General features: G+C 34.7%; 1 protein-coding gene across 2 annotated transcripts; it reads left to right on the top strand.

Moving 5' to 3' along the window:
- The first annotated feature begins 1,881 nt into the window (after window positions 1-1,881).
- On the top strand, window positions 1,882-19,777 carry LOC124367786. 2 transcript variants are annotated; one of them, XM_046824897.1, is made up of 3 exons: window positions 1,882-2,068; window positions 10,576-10,958; window positions 19,405-19,777. In XM_046824897.1, the coding sequence occupies exons 1-3, from the start codon at window positions 1,889-1,891 to the stop codon at window positions 19,457-19,459; spliced, it is 618 nt and encodes a 205-aa protein (XP_046680853.1). In that variant the 5' UTR covers window positions 1,882-1,888; the 3' UTR covers window positions 19,460-19,777. The 2 variants fall into 2 exon arrangements, with proteins under 2 accessions (XP_046680853.1, XP_046680854.1); XM_046824898.1 differs by having other exon boundaries at window positions 10,576-10,967.
- The last annotated feature ends 2,545 nt before the right edge of the window (window positions 19,778-22,322 follow it).

The following is a 22,322-nucleotide window of genomic DNA, read 5'->3' as shown; positions in this document are numbered from 1 at the left end:
TATCTTGTGCCCCAGGCGCACTAAGGAAGAATGTCCTCTTCGATATCAGGGCTCCGCCCCACTGGTCTCTGGAGTTGTGAAAATTCCCATAAGAAATACATTGCTACAAACATATGTTATTAATTGAGAAATCCTGTTAACTGTAATCAACTGTTCTGTGTAAATATTGTATTTTTTCTCATTTAAGCCTCAGCGTCAGCTATGCCGGCTTCGAAGTGCACTGGTTTTTATTTATTATTATTACATTTTTGGACCTCTCCGGGATTTGAACCCGTGATCTTAGAGTTAGAGAGCTGAGACTATAACCATTAGTCTACGGAGGAGGACAAAATATTGTAACATGACAGCAAAACCACACGTTTAATTAACCACAATTTTAAGGTTATTTACACTATAGTCTTGAAAGTATAGGGTAAGCTTGATAGTAACAACACTTCCTGGAGGTTATCCACATAATAAAATTAGAAGTTTTACTAAAAATACACCTTTAACTGTAAAGTTTGACCAATATTAAATACGCAGTGCTTGATCAGTAGTGTAATGCAGATATCAAAAACAAAATTACTATCTTACTTTTCCTACAGATTCAAAGACTGTTGTAAAATAAGACCCACCTTAGTTTTTTTTTTTTTTTTTTTCTTAAAGTAGGGTTCTCAGAACTACGCATGTATATATTTTCTTGGTTGGTGCAACAAAACAAACTACAGCCCGGGGTGGCGTCGTAAATGTAATCCATTCGTACGAGAAATTATCATTTACCTAAAACTCCAGAAAAGCCAAAAATAATACACGTTCGGAATTTCGTTTATCATCTAAAGCTGTTAACCATAAACACTGAAATAATAGGTTTATAAAATATGCCGACCTACGTTCCTAAATTACGTAGAGATCTATCATATTTTACGTCATAAGTGAGTTAACTAAAAAGCTAAGTATTAGGACTTAGCTAAGGACTTAGGAGTTCTCCACATAAAAATAGTTACATTACTACTAAAGTCGTTGGAGCTATTTAATCAAATATCATTTAATATTGGAGAGAAATGCGAGTTATTTAACAGACACTTATGAAACAAGTTTCACTCTCCGAATTCAGGGTTCCATCTTGGAACTAAAATCAAAAATGAGTCAGGAGATTGGAATATCTTCCATTTACCGTGACTTACCTCAAGGATGTTTAGAATATCATTTAAGAGAATGATGCTGTTCGTTATATTTGGTTAAATATGTGAAGGGTTTTCAGATAACCAGTAATAGCCACCTAATAGGCAAAATAATAACAGGTAGCGTTGAAAATAAATTTTAGTAAACGTAGGTGGAAAAATACTTTTGTGGGAAACAACTATAAAAAATTAAATAACAGAATGGGCTATGAGTAAGATATTTAGATAATTATTTTGTTATAGTTTAGATAAGTCGGCATGTTGGACAAACCGTGTATGGTATTTATAATATAAGAAGAAAGTTACATACATAAACACTTAATTGTTTTAATCCAACAACAGCTTCAGTATTAGCCTACAGTTTTACACAACTTTTGCAGCACAAAATCAAAGAGTGGAATGTTTTGTAACGAAGCAATGCATTGTTTTCTTTGTACTAGGAGACTGAGGGCGTGTTGTTTAAAATTTTCAGTATAAACAGTTGAGTGCTAAAAATAAAAACGGATTCATATTTTACCTAAAATCATAACAAAATGCATTTTTAAAATTAAAAAAGGATTAAATTTTTTACTCTGCTACAAACCAATTACGTGCTTTGATAATTTTTATTGTAAATTCACTATAGAATTATGTCAATGCAAAAATCATTTTAATGCCTAAGACAATCGATCTTGTGCATCGATATCCTACTATCGAACTGCAGTTTCGATAGTATCGATGGTATCCCAATGTCGGCGAGGACTCCTCAGTCGGTCCTCGCCATGGTCCTGCTCCTAGTCGTCCTCCTAGGGACCGCCGCCGCATCCAGCCTACGCTACGATCAGACACAGACCGGTGACACCAACATCCACTTGCAAGTCAAGAATGTGGAGGTACTCGCCCTCCTAGACGATTCGGTCGGAGCAGAGGTCAGTCAGTCTTATAATAACTCAGGTGGTCAGGAGTGACTGTAATATAAACCAAAATAAAAAAAGATTGATAACAGTAAGAAATAATAAAAATTCCTGAGCTGCAGTGTAAGGTGAATATTAAAGTGTTCGTTAAATTATAATTGGCTAAAACAAATACGAAAACAATATTAATTTTTACTAAAAAAAAAAAAAAACAATGACTTGAACAAAAGTCTGGCAGTTTTAAACTTTGAATTTTAATGGGAAATTTATTTTAGAACAATTGTCGTACACGTTTTAGTTTTAAAGAAATATAAAAAAATCCCGTTTCTGACTCACGTATATGTATATAACATTCAGGGATAATATTAAGAAATAAACCAAACCAAATTATTTTATTGAATTTTGACTGCAAACAAAGATGCATTTAATTAATACTGCTCGTATTATTATAATACTGGGTTTTCCAAAACTACCCATCATCTTAACTTTTGAACTTGTGATAATATTTAACTCTCTTTCTCTGATATGTTAACAACACTATGTGGATTTTAAGATTTTATCTCACACACACACACACACACACACACACACACACACACACACACACACACACACACACACACACACACACACACACACACACACACACACACACACACACACACACACACACACACACACACACACACACACACACACACACACACACACACACACACACACACACACACACCACACACACACACCACACACACACACACACACACACACACACACACACACACACACACACACACACACACACACACACACACACACACACACACACAACACACACCACACACACACACACACAACACACACACACACACACACACACACACACACAACACACAACACACACACACACACACACACACACACACACACCACACACACACACACACACACACACACACACACACACACACACACACACACAACACACACACACACACACACACACAATACACACACAATACAATACACTTTTATTGCCAGAAACAATTTTAACATTGCATAGCGTCACATAATAATAATTGTATATTCATTAAAATAATGAAATATCTTATGCTAACGATTTAATTTTTAAAATATCGTAAACAATATCGATTTTAGTTAACAATATAAAAGTTGTCAAGCAGTAAAATTAATATATAATAAAAAATAATTTGGATGTCAGCGCCCCTGTACTACCGCACATTGAAGCTAGTGAGATGGTCCATGAATTCACCAACTGTATAAAAGAATGAGACACTAAAAAGTGTCGCAATGTAATTTTGAACCGATTTAGATCATTTATTGATTTTATTTCTTCAGGGAGCCCATTTAGAAACTTTATGCCGGCTTGAGAAGGAAGTTGCTCGTATCTTCTCAATCTATGCTGAGCAGGTCTGACATTTTCTCGATACCTCGTATCGTAGTTGTGAATGTCACGACCTCGAACCATTTGGCTCTTAAACCGACAATGGACAGTAGTCTCCAGTATATACAAACATGGCAATGTTAGTATTTTGAGCTCCCTAAATGAGATGTTCTACACGACTCTCTAAAGTCAACCCACCAACTCCTTTTAAAGGTATCGTTTACACAGATACTCATAAACACAGAACTTGTTTCATCATTGACTGGTGGGAGAGGAGCATTTACTCCACCAACAAGGCCGTAGCTAGTGAGGGGGTCCATGGGTGCCGGACCCCCCAATTTTTCAATTTTTTTATATCACTGTATTAGTAAACGATTATTAATATTTAAATAATTCAGTATTAGTGGCATGTACTTCTGAAATATCGTTCTCAACAAAGAAACGGGTCAAGAACAAAATGGGACCTTACTCTCTGTCCACTAAGGGAAAATAACAGTTGTCACTGCCGCCCTCCCCAAATTGTTTCCTGGCTACGTTCTTGTCCACCAATTACACTTCGCAGTAGCTGATATATGAATACATTTAAAAGCTCAACCAGGGGCGTCGCCAGCCGATGGCTCAGGGGTGGGCAAACTGATATGGAGAATGAGAAAAGTATGATAGTGGTCGACAGATTCTTTATTGATTCGGTTAATTAAAACACAATCTTCGTGGTTTTTTTGTAAAATTCTCGACCACTTCAAAGACCGGTCGTCAAAGACTTAGGGCTTGGTTGCTTTAAATTTGGTAACTTTTTTTAGAATCTCTAAGGGTGCAACTGCCCCCTCCCCTGCCCCCTTGGCGACGCCCTTGAGCTTAACTCTATATTTCACAATTAATAACTATATTTTAATATTTCCTTGTACGTCTTCTATATAGAATCATTCATAATCAGAGTTCATTTGCGTCTGCTAAACCGTGATCATTAAAAAGCGACATTATCTAATGACAAACGTCTACTAATTTTAGATAACAGCATAAGTATTTCCTAGATTTTATGATTTATATATGTATTGTAATATCTCATTGTACATCCTCTAGACACAAGCCGATGTAGAAAACAGTTGCGCCTGAAAACCATGGAAATTAACAAAAACTTCAATATTTAATGGCAAACATCTACTGATTTTCATGTGACAGAATAAGTATATATAAGTGCTTATACTTTTTAAACTGTTTATATTATGTAAAATCGTACATAACATAAGTTATTATACCGTTAACTCTACCATGTAGGGTTATATATTTATAATTAATATAAAGAATTAAATAATGAAAATAAGTGTTATTTGTTTATAGTCGTTATTAAATTGTACAGTGAGGATAGCTTACTGCCGAAAAACGTGTCTACAATATAACAAATTTTTAGCAAGGGTTATTTTAATTACGTAACATATTACTCGTTTCTCAGCTATGTTTGAAATTTTAAGACTTTACTATCCTTCGCAAAATCACTTAAAACTTTAAAATCGGCGAAGTATTTGCATGAAACTGGCAGACAAGAAAATGAGTTAATTTGGACTTCCAAATATGAGAGATCCACGCTCTGTCCACTTTTTGTTTCATCAGTAACCCCAGTCAACATAACAAGGTAAAATATAAGATGAAATGAGATTGCTGTTTAAGCTAAAATTTAAGTTCGTATGAAACCAACCAATACAGAAAATTAACTCATCACATGTGCTGATTAGTTATTGGACACCGTTATAAGACTAACCTGCACAAATAACTCTGTTCAAAATTCTATTTATTTAGCATTTTCCTCGCTGCTAACACGGTTGCCCTAAGTCCTATTTCAATATTTCAGAGGCAGGAAAAAAGACTCCCAATGGACCAATTATTACCATTTGAAATAGAGTATTAGAGCGAGGAGAGGTAGAAATACACACCAAACCACAAAGCTCTAGTCCGGGGGTTCTCAACCTTTCAGGCGCGTGTCTCCCTCATCACACTGAAATTTGGTTACACCTCCCCTCTACCATCACATTATGTGGTCAACACAAGTACTCAAATTTAAATTTGCACTTGTTAGTGTTATGGTAGATTTTAGATTTTCACGTTTTAAAATTAAATATTCCATAATTTTAAAATAAAACGTTTAATATTTTTCTCAAATACGTTTTTTGAGTAGTCTTCGCCTAGACATATTGCCACCAATAACGTCTTTTAAATAAACAACAAAACACAGAACAAACATTAATTTTTGTTTTAAAACTTCAAAAGATAGTTTTCTATTCTATTATATCAGTTACTTTGTAAATTAGTGAGAAGGTTTGCACGGTTTGTATTTTTAAAGTTTTTATATATCTGGATTTAGCCGTGACAAAGCATATCGCAGATTGCGTTTGACATCCAGTTTTGCTCGATTTTTGACTGTAGATAAGCATATGTTTAAAATCCAGACTCACAGAGGTGTGTGGGTGAGAATTGTACTAACAACTTTGCAGATTCCAAAGCAACTTGTACGTACTGGTGTGTTTATATGGCTAGAGTACTGCACTCCGTAAGAGTACTGTACGTACTGGTGTGTCCTTGATGTGGTTAGAATACTACACTCTGTGAGAGTACCGTACATACTGGTGTATCTATATGGCTACACTGTTTGTAATTTTGAAAACACTCTAGCTATATGGACACACCATTACGTACAGTACTCTCACAGGGTGCAGTACTCTAGCTATATGGACACCAGTACGTACAGTATGCAGTATGTATGAGCTGATATGATGTGAAGAACTGTAACTAAAAATGTTTTTGAACACGGAAAAAATGTATTACATTGTTTTAAAATCAAATTCAGTACTAAGGGGGTTACAATAAAGACAATTATATAAAGCAATATAAAATATGACGACCTTAAGCAAACATATAAAAGAATAATATGCCAAAATGCAGTACTCTAGCTATATGGACACAGCAGTACGTACAGTACTCTGCAGTATGTATGAGCTGATATGATTTGAAGAGCTGTAACCAAAAATGTGTTTGAACACGGAAAAAATGTATTGCATTGTCTTAAAATCAATTTCATCACTAAGGGGGTTACAATAAAGACAATTATATAAAGCAATATAAAATATGACAACCTTAAGCAAACATATAAAAATAATAATATGCCAAAATGCAGTACTCTAGCTATATGGACACAGCAGTACGTACAGTACTCTGCAGTATGTATGAGCTGATATGATTTGAAGATCTGTAAGCAAAAATTTGTTTGAACACGGAAAAAATGTATTGCATTGTCTTAAAATCAATTTCAGTACTAAGGGGGTTACAATAAAGACAATTATATAAAGCAATATAAAATATGACGACCCTAAGCAAACATATACAAAATATATACAGTATATATATATATATATATATTTTTTTTTTTTTTTTTTTTGCATATATATACCAAAATGAGATTTGGAAAGAGTGGTTGGATTTAAAACTTACTTAACTTTTAATAATATTTTGGAAAAACAAATAAATTGTATGTCCATGGAACTGGAATTATAGATATACAAATCATTCCGAATCGTACATGAAAAGCGAGAAGGCATCAGATTGTACCGCGCCTGCTAGAGAAATGAATACTATACAGCAAACCAGGAGAGCTGACTATTTTGCCTACAGAAAGAAGGAGGTGAACTGTAAATACGTATAACATCTATCTATACTGTTTGTTAATTAAAAATCGAATGGTGTCTGTCTGTCTGTGTGTGTGTGTGTGTGTGTGTGTGTGTGTGTGTGTGTGTGTGTGTGTGTGTGTGTGTGTGTGTGTGTGTGTGTGTGTGTGTTTTAAGCAATGACAAAAACACTTCTGGACCGATTATACACAAAATTTTACATGAACATTCTTAGGGTCCCTGGTTATCACATTCCTATTACGAAAATCCCTCCGGGCTACGCCTCACTGATCTCTAAAGTTGAATTACAGCAAAGAAATGTTATTAATTAAAAAAGCTTGTTACATTTAATCAACTGCTTTTTTCTTTTCTAATTGCTCTAGGCTAATAGGCTTCGGGAAATCTCATGCCGGCTCAATGTATTATTTGTTTCTTGTTGTAGGAGTCTTGTAGGATTTCTCCACAATAGCGTAAAATAGTTGAATAGTTGAAGTCTTTGGAGCTATTCAATGAGATGTTATTATGCACTGGGGAGAAATTCGACTTATTTCGTACGCACTAATAAAAACTGTAAAATGGATCAGGAGAATGGAATATCTTAGTGACTATCAATTGTCTATGGAGTGTTTAGAATGTCATGTAAAAATAAACATGCTCATGGTGTCCCTGTATTGCAACACGAAATTAAATGCGAAGTCCTGGGTAACTGTATGTAAAATATTATATAATGTATACTGTTACTACTTAATTTAATTTAAATATAGTTTGTAAATTGCATAGTATGTAGTATGGAAAAGCTATACAATATTTAGTTTTCACAAAAGTAAGCATAAAAAAATATTCCTTCGCTTAGTCGGGAGAAAGGTAGATTGTACATACAGTTGCCATCTTAAAAAGTCAAACTAAGGATGCGTTTATAGTTCATAAATTTAATTCCCAGAAACACGATGGTGCGATGGTGTTGACGTGTTAATATATTGATAACACTTTCAAACATTCAGAAAAGATCCTATGAAACAAAAATTGTTATAATCATATAAATTTGTTTGTAAATCATGAACTTTGTTTATTTATAATTAATTCTAATTTTTAAACATATTCACTGACAAACATTCAATGTTATCGTGTACTTCTGAAACAATAGAACGCCGCGGAAACCGAGTTATACAAAATGAGTAAGAATAACATTTTCCAGACAATTTTATAAAAGTGCCAATTTTGATTTATGTAGTGAAAAAAAAAGAAATCAGAATTTTCCATTTTACACAAACTACGAAAATTGAGCTACATTCACGACAAAAATGGGCCGTTGCATTAAAAATTTTACTCAAACCCTACACCATGCTAAGTGCTTTCTGGTCTTAAAAATTGTTTCATTGTAATATTTAAATCTAGAAGAAATTTCATGCAGATTTCATGTAAAAAACGTTTCAAAATTAGTACTAATAAGAGAAATGTGACAGATTTTGACCATAAACAGTGTTTGAGCGCAACGAGTGAACGACACAACAAATAATTAACTTAACCACATTGATTTGTTGATTTTGTTGATTAAACGCACAACTTTCTTCATTTAATCTTTGCTGTATCTCTTCAGTTTGCAAGATCCCTTCAGTGTGAATAAAATTTGGAACACACGTTATAATATGTTACTCTATGGGCATCGAGGTAGCAGTTTTTTTTCTAGCGAACGAAGAATAACAGAGCCACGCGCTAGGTTGTTAAGACTGCGGCTGTGATGGTCTGTTGGGTATGTAAACGGAGCAACATCTGTTCAATGGATGGGGTTGGTTACACGTAGCAGGCGTGTCACGGGGTTGGGTACAAAGGTGTGGAGGATCCGTGAGAGCCAACACAGCGAACGCTAGAGGATGGCCACAATAGCTTTTGGTATGTGTAACGTACGCACTGTTGGCGTTTTCGGTCTAAAATGGTCAGCTTCAAGTTTTGAACACACCAATGAATCAAGATTGAACATATATTCTTTGATGTCAGCATTCTGGGTAAACGAAGAAAAGTGGTAATTTCTCTTTCTTACGAGAAAGAACGTAACTTATTAATCTGATTGAGTGCCCTTTTTGAGCAAGCTCACTAGACAGTATTCTATGGCGACCGAACAGTGCAGCCCACGAATAACAACAAGAAAAGGTTTGTCATCAAATAATTTTAAAGAGTGGAGGTCATCAACTTGTTCCCTTAGGTATTTCACGCATGTTCTATATATTTTGCGGAAACGCACTTGACATTTTTTCCGATAATGGTTTTAAAACAGAACACATAGGTATGTAGGCTACTGAACATTTTTACTTAAGAACATTGGCGGAGGGCGAACATTGTTCGAGACTTCTGGTTAGTTATTCATAGTCTGATCAGGAAAAACACAGTCTGCCGTAAGAATTTGGAACCGATACGGAGTGAAAACAGTGTGCAGGTTGGAAACGGGAATGTGTTTGGGTATTTTAGTGTGCACATAGTTTGCTGTATTCCATTCACTGTTACCTTGTTGTAACCCGACTCCACATTGGAAGTCGGATTGATTTAGCGTCTGACACGTTCTTTACACCAGAACATTATTGTAACTAACCTAAAACGGTACTTTGGTAATCTACATTTGCCTCAGAACAGGTTCTTAAACTGGGTTACTTAGGCTTATTTGGATCGAAGTTGAGTTACGGAATAATATTATGGAGATTTGCTAGAGTCGTCAACTTTAACAGAGTATTCACTCTTAAAGAGTTGAGGGTCGTTTGGGAAATGAGAACAGATGAGAGTTGTAGAGAGCGTTTCCGATCTAGTGGGATCCTTACCTTGGCCTCCCTTCTCATTTTTCATTCGACAATGTTTGTTTTTCAAAATAAAAATCTTTTCTCTCATTTGAATCATGATCATGACAAACGGCACAGAAATTACCTAATTTCAGACCGTTTCAGTCTCAACCTTTTCAAAAAAAATGTTATTGTGGTCCTAAACTCTACAATTTACTTCAAATGTAACCAAAATTCAAACAAATGTAAACAGTTTCAAAAATTATTTAAAGGCTTACGTGATACCCATGTCTTGATTACCCCGATTTTTTTATAGTAGGGATCACTTAAAAGTGTTACAAGAATTTATTTTGTTTTTACTTTTAAAATGTACTGTATGCTCTGTTGTAAACAGTTATTCTGTTGCTTATTTTTTGCATAATGCATAATTATTTTTGATAGGGATGTTTTGACTTGCACAGAAAACCTATGAGTTCTATTGTGTGAATAAATTATTCTTATTCTTATTATCCTGATTACTATTTTGGTTGGCTATTGAGTTTTTCTCATCCGGGACCTAAAAAATTCCAAGAAGACAAAAAATGTAGAACACTTTTTGAATCTTTCTGAAGGAACATATTTTGCATTTCAATATCAACTTTTAATTTTAAATTCAGTTGATACATAGCTTAGTGGTATTAATTGATTTCCTCATTGCAGTATGACTATGATTACAACGACTTCACTGAGAAACCAGCAAAGCCGGTTCCTGGTTCCAACTCGAGCCTGGCCGGCACTTCGAATTCCAACTCCACCGGTACTCCTGACCCCATCGCTGCACTCATCTCCGCTTCCCCTGCTGTTAGCGCCTTGAACTCCACAAACTCCACAGCAGCCAGTGCCACCGACAGTAGCACCTCGGCCAGCGACGTCGCCCTCGACATCAAGGAGCCATTGCTGGCGTCTACAGCTTCTGCCCCAGCCGCAGTGGAGGACCCAACCCCCTCTCCTGCCCAGACCACTAAGAAGTCACGCCGATGTGGAGCAGGATTTTACAGGGACACGTCGGGCCGTTGTCGCAGGATCAGAAGACCCCATCTTCAGTAAGTCAGGTGATTCATTACACCGATTCTAATAAGATTCTGTTCTGGATAGTTTTATCATTGGGTTTACTGTTTCTTATTATGCAAATAAAGAAGTCACAGTTTGAAGTACGAATTTATATGGTGGCAAGAAAACTATTTAATTATAGTCTTAGGCTTACGGTGGAGTTGTTAATGGCAAAATTACCGGTTCAAACCTGGCCGAAGTATTTTAACATTCAAGCACAATATCAATAAGCGTATCGAAGAAGAAAAATAAAAACACAATACTCCAACCAAATTTTTAGCGAATTTCCAATTAGCTGAGCGAAGTAAAGTCAATAGCCTAAATCAGGACTTCACGAAAATGGTTAACTTTCGTAAGTGCAGGTAGGCTACATGTTTACTTGACAAAGTGCTACAGCAGATACCATTTAGTACCATGATGATCTATTGAATACTGAGTAATAAGGTACAGCCAGAAGTTATGATTTTCCTTCCTCTCTTTATACTGGAAGTAGACGCTCTTTGACCAAAGTAGGCTTCTCAGACCTAATTATTATTGTTACTTGACCGGGCCAACAAAGCAAACTCAATTGTGGCATCGAGAATTAACTAATTATTTCACACCGGAACTGCTTCTCCTACACGCACAAAACCGTGTAGGATATAATTTGTAAAAGTCGCCAGGCGCAGGTCTCTCAAGCAATAGATTCTGGGTGTACCGTAAATTAGTTAATTAAATTTCATACAATGTAAATTTCGCAACCTAATCAGCCAGTATAATATAATATTATTTTACATCCCAATGTTCCGGAACTAAATTATTGGGCGGAGTAACTACCTAATTGGCACGCCGTATGAATTTTTTCTTCTAACCCTTTGTAGCAGCCCAACTACGTAACCCATCAGACCTCGCGCGCTTTGTCCGCGAGTTTACGTAGCTGATGTATCTCACGTGTTGTTTGAATAGATGGCTACCACTTCCTAACTTCTACTCATCTTCAAGAAATAAAACCGTTCTTAGACTACAGCTTTCAATGTCTCGTGCCAAGACGCCGACACCCGGGTTGTGAGTCTACCTATTGCGAAGGGAAGTGAAATATTATTGTTTTGTAAAGTAAAACGTCGTACGCATAATTCAATAGAACATTGGATATCTTAGGCCCACCTAGAAGATATACTTTTTAGTTATTAATATTCTAATTGGCAGCAACGTGGCATTACATAACTTTTCCCTTTACCATCTAAAAGTGGTGCTTTTAAGTTTTCGTAATTAAACTGAACTTATAAGTAAACTTTGTATTTCTAGTATTTATTACTACGACCTCAGAAGTCACCACCCCCATGTGTTATCGTAATACGGTACACATATTTATTGCGCCAATCTGCTATTGATGTGCCTACTCTGCCATCAACTGGGTGAAACTGAGTGAAAACGCCACAATGCCTGCCATTAAAATAGAATATTTGTCTAAAGATGAGTTGGTATTTGAACTGATATCTAGAGGTATTATATTAAATAGTGACAGTACAGTAAATGAACTCAGAAAGTCCTTAAGACAGTGTTTGAGAAACAATATTTTACCTACTCCTAGTAGCCTATTAAAAATAGACCACAATCAGGAAGTAAAACTTCTCAGTGAAAAAGTGATATTATTAGAACATGGGTGCAGTGAATTGAACAGTGCTAGTTCACCTTTAGAAATCACCAAATTCCAAGAAAAGTGTAAACATTTAATAAACCGTTTATTTTTAGACAACCAGCTAGAACTAAGTTCTGTACATAGTGAAAACTTTATCAGCTTTTAAAGTGTAGGCTAGTAAATGTTGAACAACAGTTAGCTAAAAACTTGCTACCTACAGTGAACCTAGAACAGCTTAAAGTGTTAGAAGCCAATTTAAAATGAATCATTAGAACCAAGATGAGGCTATGGAACAGGCAGTGAAAGAACAAATAGGCCTTATTTCTGTACAACCACCAACAATATCACAGCCTACTGCCAGTACCCCCACTTTGCCTATAATGCCTATTTATAATGCAAACAATGATTGTATTAGTCAACCTATGTCTGGTTTTTTAAATTATGTTTAATAAGTTAAACAACCCTGTAGAATGTTATTTACAAAATTTTACAGTAACAAATGGCTTAGTAGTACCTGAGCTAATAAACTTTTTGAAAACTTTGTTAAAACTAAAATGTGAAACTAGCCTATCAGAAAATGAAATTTTAGCATTGTTACCATGTTATGCAAAAGGTCCACTTTTAGCCAAAATAATACAGTGTAAGTCTGTCATGCCAAATGTCAACTATCTACACAGGGAATTAATTAGTGCTTTTATCCCTGTAGGCCTAATTGAAAGACTGAGACTAGATTTAGTTTATAGGCCACAAAGGTTTGATGAGCCACTGTATGAATACATCTATGACATCAAAGAGCTCAGTCAAGTTTTATTTGTGTAACATAAGTGAACAGGACTTGGTAACTTGTATAAAAAGAGGGTATTAAGCCTACAGATAGAAATAAGTTAATTTTTGAAAACAATCCCATTTGTTTTACAGATTTGGAAAATGTGTGTATAGCTAGTAACAATATAACCTTTAATGATAACTTAAGGGACAATTTAAGTAAGACATATGTTAACAACATGTATCCACCACATGTTGACCTTAGAAGAAGTAGGCCTACTGTCAAAAACCCAAAGTTATGTTTCAATTGTAATAGGCCTGGTCACTTAGCAAAAAATTGTTTTAGGAATCCAAAAAAACTAGTAGACAGGGGAGTGGGTATTACACACAAACACCTAAAAATATCTCTCCCCGGTTTCATAAGTTTAAGAATAATAATTTTATAAATAATAATACAGTAAGAAAAGAAAAAACACTATTTTATGAGAGTCTATGGTAAGGTAATTAAAAATTGGAGTAAATAAACTATAGAAAACCTAATTTAACACTAAATGTTAGACAGTGTAACAATATGCCTTTAATTGAAGCTATAGTGGGTAAAAATGTAAAAACAAACTGCTTATTAGATACTGGTGCTACAAGAGATATAATTAGTAAAGAATTTTATGATAGCCTATTGTTGAAATAAAAATGTTTCTAAATTAATGAAGTCAGATGATAGAATGTTTGGTGCAAATAACACCGAAATAAAATGTTTTGGTTACTGTTATGCTAAGATAAAAATTTCTAAATTTTGTTGGAAAGTAAAATTTATTTGTATTGGATAATTTAAAATGGGACATTGTATTGGGAAACCCATTTATAACTAAATAGCAAATTAATTTTAGATCTTGATGGAGATTCATGTTATTTTATAAATTCAATTGTAATGAGGAAATAACTATTGCCAGACAACAGCCCTTTTGAACATGAAGTAAACAAGCATTGATGTAAAAATAGGGTGCACTAGAGCTGAGGCTGAGATACAAAACCTTATAGGGGATTTTCCAAATGTTTTTACTCCAAAATTAGGAGAGGCTCTAGATTTGGAAGTGAGATTAGTTCTAAATGACCCCACACCTGTAAATTATTAGGCCTTATTTTATGAGCCCTCCTACTGTAAATAAGATGAAAACAATAATACAGGATTGGTTGGACCAAGGAATAATTGAACCCAGTACTTCAGCCTACTCCAGTCCAGCCTTTTTAACCAAAAAGGACAGACTTGTAGTCAATTATACCGAATTAAATAAAAAGTTACAGAAAATTGATTTTCCCATTGGTGATTTAAATAATTATTATCAACATCTTAGTGGAGCCCAAATATTTTTTCAATAATAGATTTAAGAAAAAGTTTTTTACAATGTCCATTATCACCTGATAGTCAAGATCTTACCTCATTTAGCACTATATTTGGTAAATATAAATTTAAAATAAACGAGTACCCTTTGGTTTACATGTTGGTAGTGCTGTATTGTCCGCCTATCTGGACAAAGTCCTAGACAATATAAAATTTAAATATGTGATAAATTTTTGTGATGATATCTTAGTGTACAGTAAAGACCTTGATTCGCATTTAGTACATTGTCAGAGAGATTGTAAATAGACTAAAGCAAACATGGCTTAACGGCAAACCTAGAGAAAGCAAAGTTTTGTTTTGAGGAAATCTCCTTTTTGGGGAACTTAATAAAAATAATACAGTGACTATAGATCCCGAGCGAACAAGGAGTATAAGAGAATTTATGCCGCCTAAGAACGCCAAACAAATTTCACAGTTTTTAGGTATGACCAATTTCTTTTCAAAATTTATAAATAATTATGCCGAATTATGTAATCCTTTAAATCGTTTTAAGAAGGAAAAAAACGCTAAAATTTTGTTTGGACAAGTGAATGTCAAGATTCGTTTGTAAAGTTAAAAGAAGCTATAATGAATCCTCCTGTACTCCAGTTAGCCGATTTTTCAAAGCAATTTAATAGTAATGACAGATGCTTAGTGGAATAGCCGCAGGTGGTTGTTTGTTACAGGAAAACGACCAAAATGAATTAATGCCAATAGCCTATTACTCTAGGAAATTTACTGATGCCGAATTAAAATATACTGTTTATGAAAAAGAAGCTTTGAGTGCACTAATTTGCATAGAAAAATGGCACGAATTTTTAGAAGTAAGAACCTTTAAATTAAATAACTGATAACCAAGCTTTTATCCTATGTCACTCAATCACAAAAGGAAGGTAGGAAGACTTGCCCGGTGGATCGAGAGGATTTTGAATTTGCCATTTGAGGTTGAATTTAAAAGTTCCACCGATAATGCACTGGCAGATGCCCTATCACGTATGTTTGAGGGCGAGTCCGACGGGAACAGCTGATCCGAGCCCCAGTGACTGCCGGAACGGTCCAGACCAGGATAAAAATAGATTATCGATTTCCTTCTGCCATTCAAACTCCTCCCGAAGGCAAAAATGTAAACCAACATCTAATGTAAAGCCTAAAAGGCAGATAAAATAATAAGTGCAATAACAAGGATAATTTGTGGTTGTTAATTAATGATTTGCCATTAGCGTTTTAAAGATTTAGAAAAATATCAACTTCAAGATAAAGATACTCAGCAAATCATTCAATCTGTGAAAAGCAATAGTAACAATTTATGTTATTTTATAAAAAACAATTTACTGATGTACAAAAGGAATGTAAAAAGTAAGAGTAAGATATTTTTGCCTGTACAGTTAATTGATTTAGTATATGAATTCTTCCACAGTTCTTTAATAGGAGGTCATTTAGGCATTGCTAGAACGCAAAGAAAAATTAATCATTTTTTTTTATAGACCTGATTTAGACGAAATTATAAAGGCAAAAGTGAAAAACATGTAATGTTTGTAAAATGAGTAAAGTGTGCCAAAGAAAATATGAAGGCGAATTAGTATCTGTGCCATTTAAGAACAATATGGATTGTTTATTCATAGATCTTTTAGGTCCCTTAGTGAGAACTAGAAACAGCAATGTATATTACTTGTAGTTGTAGATGCCGCCAGTAAATTTCTATGGCTAATCCCTTTGAGGAATGTAAGAGTGCTGACATATGTAATAAATTAGACCGCATTAATTTTTAACAACTTTTCTGTACCTAAAATAATAGTGTCAGACAATGCCGCATATTTTACATCACTGTATTTTAAGAAGTTCTTATTTAAGAATTTTATTGAACACCGTAGACTAGCGCCTTACAGGGCTAATGGAAATCAATCAGAAAGGCATATTAGAAACATATCTACATTATTACGTAGTTTCTATCACAACTGTCATAATAATTGGGATAATGACCTAGGCTATATACAATTAAGTTTAAACACCGCCCATAATGAAAGCACAGGTTTTGCTGCCTTTGATTTAATGTTTAATCATTCCTGTAATAATGCTTTATCTAATTTATGGAAAGCTAAATGATCTAATTGGTGAGAATTTGTCCAGGGAAACTGTTTGTAAACAATTTAAAGAGAGCTGTGGTGAATGTAAAAAGTAGTATAGCACATAACAGTAAATAGACAAAAGTACTCAGAGCAAAATGTAAAACATCCCTTTAAGTTGCATTCCCTTAGTATGGATTAGAACCCACTATTTAAGCAATAAGGTAGAAAAAGTTTTGTGCAAAATTAGCACCAAAATATGTAAGGAATTTATAGAATTTTATATTTTTTAAGCCCTGTAACTTGTATTGTACAACACACTGAAAATGTTTTGAATGTAAAAAAGGTTCATATTGTAGATTTAAAATTAAATTAAGACCTGTTCTATAAAAAAAAAAAAAAAATTGTAGCATCCCTAGCTTAAGGAACCATTTGCTGCCAAATTTAAAAGATAAGATAAAATCCAGGAAGTTAACTGTTTGGTGAATTCTTAACGAATGTGTCAATGGAAATAAAAAATATAGAAAAAGAATTTGTAAATAGACTTAGTATAAAGAAATGAGACAAAGTTGATCCTGACTGTTTTGTAATGAGGGAATCAAATATGAAAAATTGTCTGTGTTTTGTATGTATGCTGAAATGTTGAATTTTGTAGATATATTTTGAAGTGTTAAAATTCATGTAGATGTAAGATGTATAGGATGTTGTATGTAAAATATATATATTAAGAATGATGCAGTATTAATAAGAAATGCGAGACTTAGCTTCTCGTGAGGGGACGTTTCATTCCAAAGTATTCGATCCATATTGGTAACTTGTCCGCAAGTCTCAGGGTATTTAATGGCACAACACTATACACAAAACACTGGTATGAATGCAAAAAGAAGTATGAATGCGGCGCCTATATAACAAAACACTACACTACACTTGTTCACGATTTAATCGCCTTAAATGTCCTTATTCTTGCAACGACCCGCAAATTCTAAAACGCTGCAACGTGCACTGCACATGAAAATAGTTTGCCTAAATTGATTTTCTAATTTTTGGTCCCTAAGCGAGCAGTCATAGAACTGCATTGGCATGCGATCTAGCGGATTTGATAGGAAACTTTTGAAACCCCCGCGCTATCGTATTGTTATGGTTGAATTTGAATTTATGTAATTAATAAAAGGTTGAATTAAGTTTGTTATTTAGAATATGTTTAAAGTAAAGCGACTAATTAGGTTGCGAAATCAAAACAGGGGGGATATTCTGTACCGTAAATTAGTTAATTAAATTTCATCATACAATGTAAAATTTCGCAACCTAATCAGCCAGTATAATATAATATTATTTTACATCAATGTTTCCGGAACTAAATTATTGGGCGGAGTAACTACCTAATTGGCACGCGTATGAATTTTTTCTTCTAACCCTTTTGTAGCAGCCCAACTACGTAACCCATCAGACCTCGCGCGCTTTGTCCGCGAGTTTACGTAGCTGATGTATCTCACGTGTTGTTTGAATAGATGGCTACCACTTCCTAACTTCTACTCATCTTCAAGAAATAACCGTTCTTAGACTACAGCTTCAATGTCTCGTGCCAAGACGCCGACACCCGGGTTTGTGAGTCTACCTATTGCGAAGGGAAGTGAAATATTATTGTTTTGTAAAGTAAAACGTCCGTACGCATAATTCAATAGAACATTGGATATCTTAGGCCCACCTAGAAGATATACTTTTTAGTTATTATATTCTAATTGGCAGCAACGTGGCCTTACATAACTTTTCCTTTACCATCTAAAAAGTGGTGCTTTTAAGTTTTCGTAATTAAACTGAACTTTATAAGTAAACTTTGTATTTCTAGTATTTATTACTACGACCTCAGAAGTCACCACCCCCATGTGTTATCGTCATAACGGTACATGGGTTAGGAAAATATTTTATGTTAAATTCATAAATGTTTCAAATAACTTGGGCCATATTGAAATCAGGACTAAATAAAAACGACTAAAGATAAAAATGTGAAATTTTGCAGCATATGCATAAGTCAGGTTCAGGGAATGACATGTTCTTTATTTATAAAAATGTAATTTAACTAAGAAAAATATAATTTTTCTTTTGAAAAAAGTAATTTTCCTAAATTATATAAAAATAAAAATGTAATTATCTTTACATAAATCAATAAAAGCATGTCACCACTTAAAGCTATCACTCGAGTAGATGCTGTAAAAAATTTACCTTTTTATCTTCAGTTTGGACCTGATTACAAAATTTCATAAATTACCTACTATAAATGCATGTATTTTCACGTGAATGAACAAAAAAATGTTTCCGCTTTTTCTGTTTCCAGAAAAGTTGTTTTAAAGGATTTCGAATGTAAAGTAAAAATATTTTCCAAATCCAAAATCAATTGTACCACCTTAACTTCGCGAAGTCAGTTACGGGAAGAATAAGCTTTTGCCTGTTGTATTGAAGCCCATTCATTGCTAACGGGTTACATACTTAAGTCTATTGACAGATAGGATTTTACAAGCCACACTCATAGATAATTTTGTGTCCTTCATCCTCCTAATGATCCATCACATTTTCCTATAGATTTATTTGCAAAAAGTAACAATCACATTGTTTTTCAGGATGATGATGAACCTGGCTCGCGGACAGACCACAGTTGCTGCTACAACTTCTTGAGTCCTCGTCGACAGTTCATTGCGTTTCCACTTCTATCCTTGACATTATTAATTAAGTTTACATTAATAAACGAAAACTTTCACAATCTTGGTTAACAAAAGGTTTTGCGCACATGTTGTGCTCCCTTTTGCACGTTTCAACAGAACAGCGTGCAAAAAGGAAAACACGTTTGGCAGTTAAGGCCCCATTTGGGATTTAACTCCGTGTTTGCAAAATATTAAGCTCAATAGGTATAATGACTAGGGAGTTTTCGTACTTGTGATAGTTATTTATGGAAGTTAGGCTATAACCACATAATAAATGGGTTTTTATATTTTCTAAACTTGATTTATTCACCTGTTATGTACTAAATTGTGTTAAAATTCTAGAAGATAATTTTACAAATTCTTCTATAAAAATTATGCAGGAAAGTACTATGATATATTCTTCGGCACTTTAACAAAAATCGTGTCGGTTGTAAACTTCTAATCAATGCTTTTCCAATTCTTTGCACGTTGAAGAATACGTCACTGAACCACTTGGTTCCTTAAAAAAGCCAACATAGTGTGTATTAATCTAGTTAGTTGTAAAAAACTATGCTTCCGTCCTGTTTAAGCTCCCGTATTCCGAAAGTTCTCAGTCTCTGAAAGCATTAGAACTACTGGAGTTCCCGGTCCCTGAAAGCTATCAGCTATAAGTAGCCCTCAGTCTCTGTCTCTGGAAGCTCCTAACCAATGGAAGTTGTCAGTCTCTGAAAGCATTAGAATTATGGGAGTTTCCGATCCCTGAAAGCTATCAGCTATAAGTGCCCTCAGTCTCTGGAAGCTCCTAACCAATGGAAGTTGTCAGTCTCTGAAAGCATTAGAATTATGGGAGTTTCCGATCCCTGAAAGCTATCAGCTATAAGAGCCCTCAGTCTCTGGAAGCTCCTAACCAATGGAAGTTGTCAGTCTCTGAAAGCATTAGAATTATGGGAGTTTCCGATCCCTGAAAGCTATCAGCTATAAGAGCCCTCAGTCTCTGGAAGCTCCTAACCAATGGAAGTTGTCAGTCTCTGAAAGCATTAGAATTATGGGAGTTTCCGATCCCTGAAAGCTATCAGCTATAAGAGCCCTCAGTCTCTGGAAGCTCCTAACCAATGGAAGTTGTCAGTCTCTGAAAGCATTAGAATTATCATGGAATTTAAAATTCAATGAAACTACTTTTATAGCTACGCAAGATCAAGTTCGATCGCCCAATGATGGTTCATGTCAGTCCATGTAATTTGGCTGGACGTTAGCGTAGTCTAACTGTACTCTAGAACGAATGACGATACCCATAAAATTTAAATTATAATGAAACTAGATTTATACCTAAATAAATAAATAAACGAATTAGCGTCTTTATTCAGCAAACGTACTTCAAGATGAAAGATTTTGATTTACAAGACAACTTTTGTCATTACACATAGCTACTGTATTTAATCATCAGTTTGGAAGTCATAACAATTTTTAATCGATAACACCTTAGAACTTAACCTAACTTCACTGATGTGACAAAATTTTTTCAGACTTTAGAAAAATTCAGAGCTTTGTTTTGCAGTTTAGTGAGAACAGGTACATTTTCCCTAGTAAGAAAACAAGCGAGATAAGGAAGAGCATAGTACACAGTAGAAAAGTTGTTAAGCGGACAATTTCCAACTTAGCAGACACTAGCAATATTTTTACATCTATATAACGTTTGGTCACGACGCTGTTACATATAAATTTTACATGGCGTGAACGTGACGAACTGATTAATACTGATGATAATGTGGTTGGCAATTCAAAGATGACCCGTTCACCTGCAAAACAGAACATTTATTCGAGTTATGCAGAAGCCCATGATCGTCCGACCACGGATTCACCCTCTCCAGGTCCGAATTGATGTTTCCACAGCCTCAGCTCTCTCCAATGGGCTGCAAGATGTGAATCATCTGCATAAAATTGATAAGAACAGAGCTCCAACTAATATTTCTAATCTGCAGTGTATGCAAGAAAGAGTATTGGCCCCAGGCAACTACTCTGAGGGACACTAACGGATCTAGTTAGCATGTGAGATAATGCTTCATCTCATTATTATAGAGACCCAGCAACATAAATGCCCTCATAATTAGCATGTAGATGTGATATCTTGGAGGGTCCTGTCCAAAGCTTCAATCGTCACTTCTGGGACATAGTGGTACACGCTCCCGCTTCAAAAAAATCATTCTGGAAAACTTGGACTGAGTTGGAATGTTTTGAATTTTGCAGATTGGAATGTCCTTATTATTATTATTATTATTGTGTGTGTGTGTGTGTGTGTGTGTGTGTGTGTGTGTGTGTGTTGTGTGTGTGTGTGTGTGTGTGTGTGTGTGTGTGTGTGTGTGTGTGTGTGTGTGTGTGTGTGTGTGTGTAAAATAAGGCTTTTCAATAAATTAAGAGATTTAATAATGAGACTTAGTAATAACAATTCATATTGAAACTACATATACTACATAAGACAAATTTTAGATATCTAGTTAGTGCGTGACCTAAGAGTGTGATGATTGGTCAGCTAATTCATCGATTTGCACATCAACTCAGTTTCTAATTTTTAACATACTTATATGTCGGATTTTCTAAAATCATCTTATTACGCTTCTATAGAAACACATGAGTACGCATATAAAGAATATTTGTATCTAGTTTTATGGCTCAAGACCTTATTAGTTAAAAAAATTGTGATCATGCAGTCTATCGTATTTTGCTTTAATGCATGTATAGATGGGCGAATCTCGATGATTATATCCGTGGAAGCATAATTGTGTGATTAAATACAATTTGTATGGGAGCCGATTTTAATAGTAATGATCATACGGACGGACAGTGATGGAGAAATAAAAACA

Source organism: Homalodisca vitripennis, chromosome 8 (genome assembly GCF_021130785.1).
Source record: "Homalodisca vitripennis isolate AUS2020 chromosome 8, UT_GWSS_2.1, whole genome shotgun sequence".
NCBI classification, from domain to species: domain Eukaryota; kingdom Metazoa; phylum Arthropoda; class Insecta; order Hemiptera; family Cicadellidae; genus Homalodisca; species Homalodisca vitripennis.
Note: the sequence above shows the minus strand (reverse complement) of the source record. Positions and strands in the feature narration are given on the sequence as shown.

Excerpts from the sequence above, each read along its gene's own strand:
- LOC124367786 (XM_046824897.1), top strand. The coding sequence starts at position 1,889 with ATGTCGGCGAGGACTCCTCAGTCGGTCCTCGCCATGGTCCTGCTCCTA. Across the intron at positions 2,069-10,575 it reads ACGATTCGGTCGGAGCAGAG|TATGACTATGATTACAACGA; the intron begins GTCAGTCAGTCT and ends TCCTCATTGCAG. Across the intron at positions 10,959-19,404 it reads ATCAGAAGACCCCATCTTCA|GATGATGATGAACCTGGCTC; the intron begins GTAAGTCAGGTG and ends ATTGTTTTTCAG.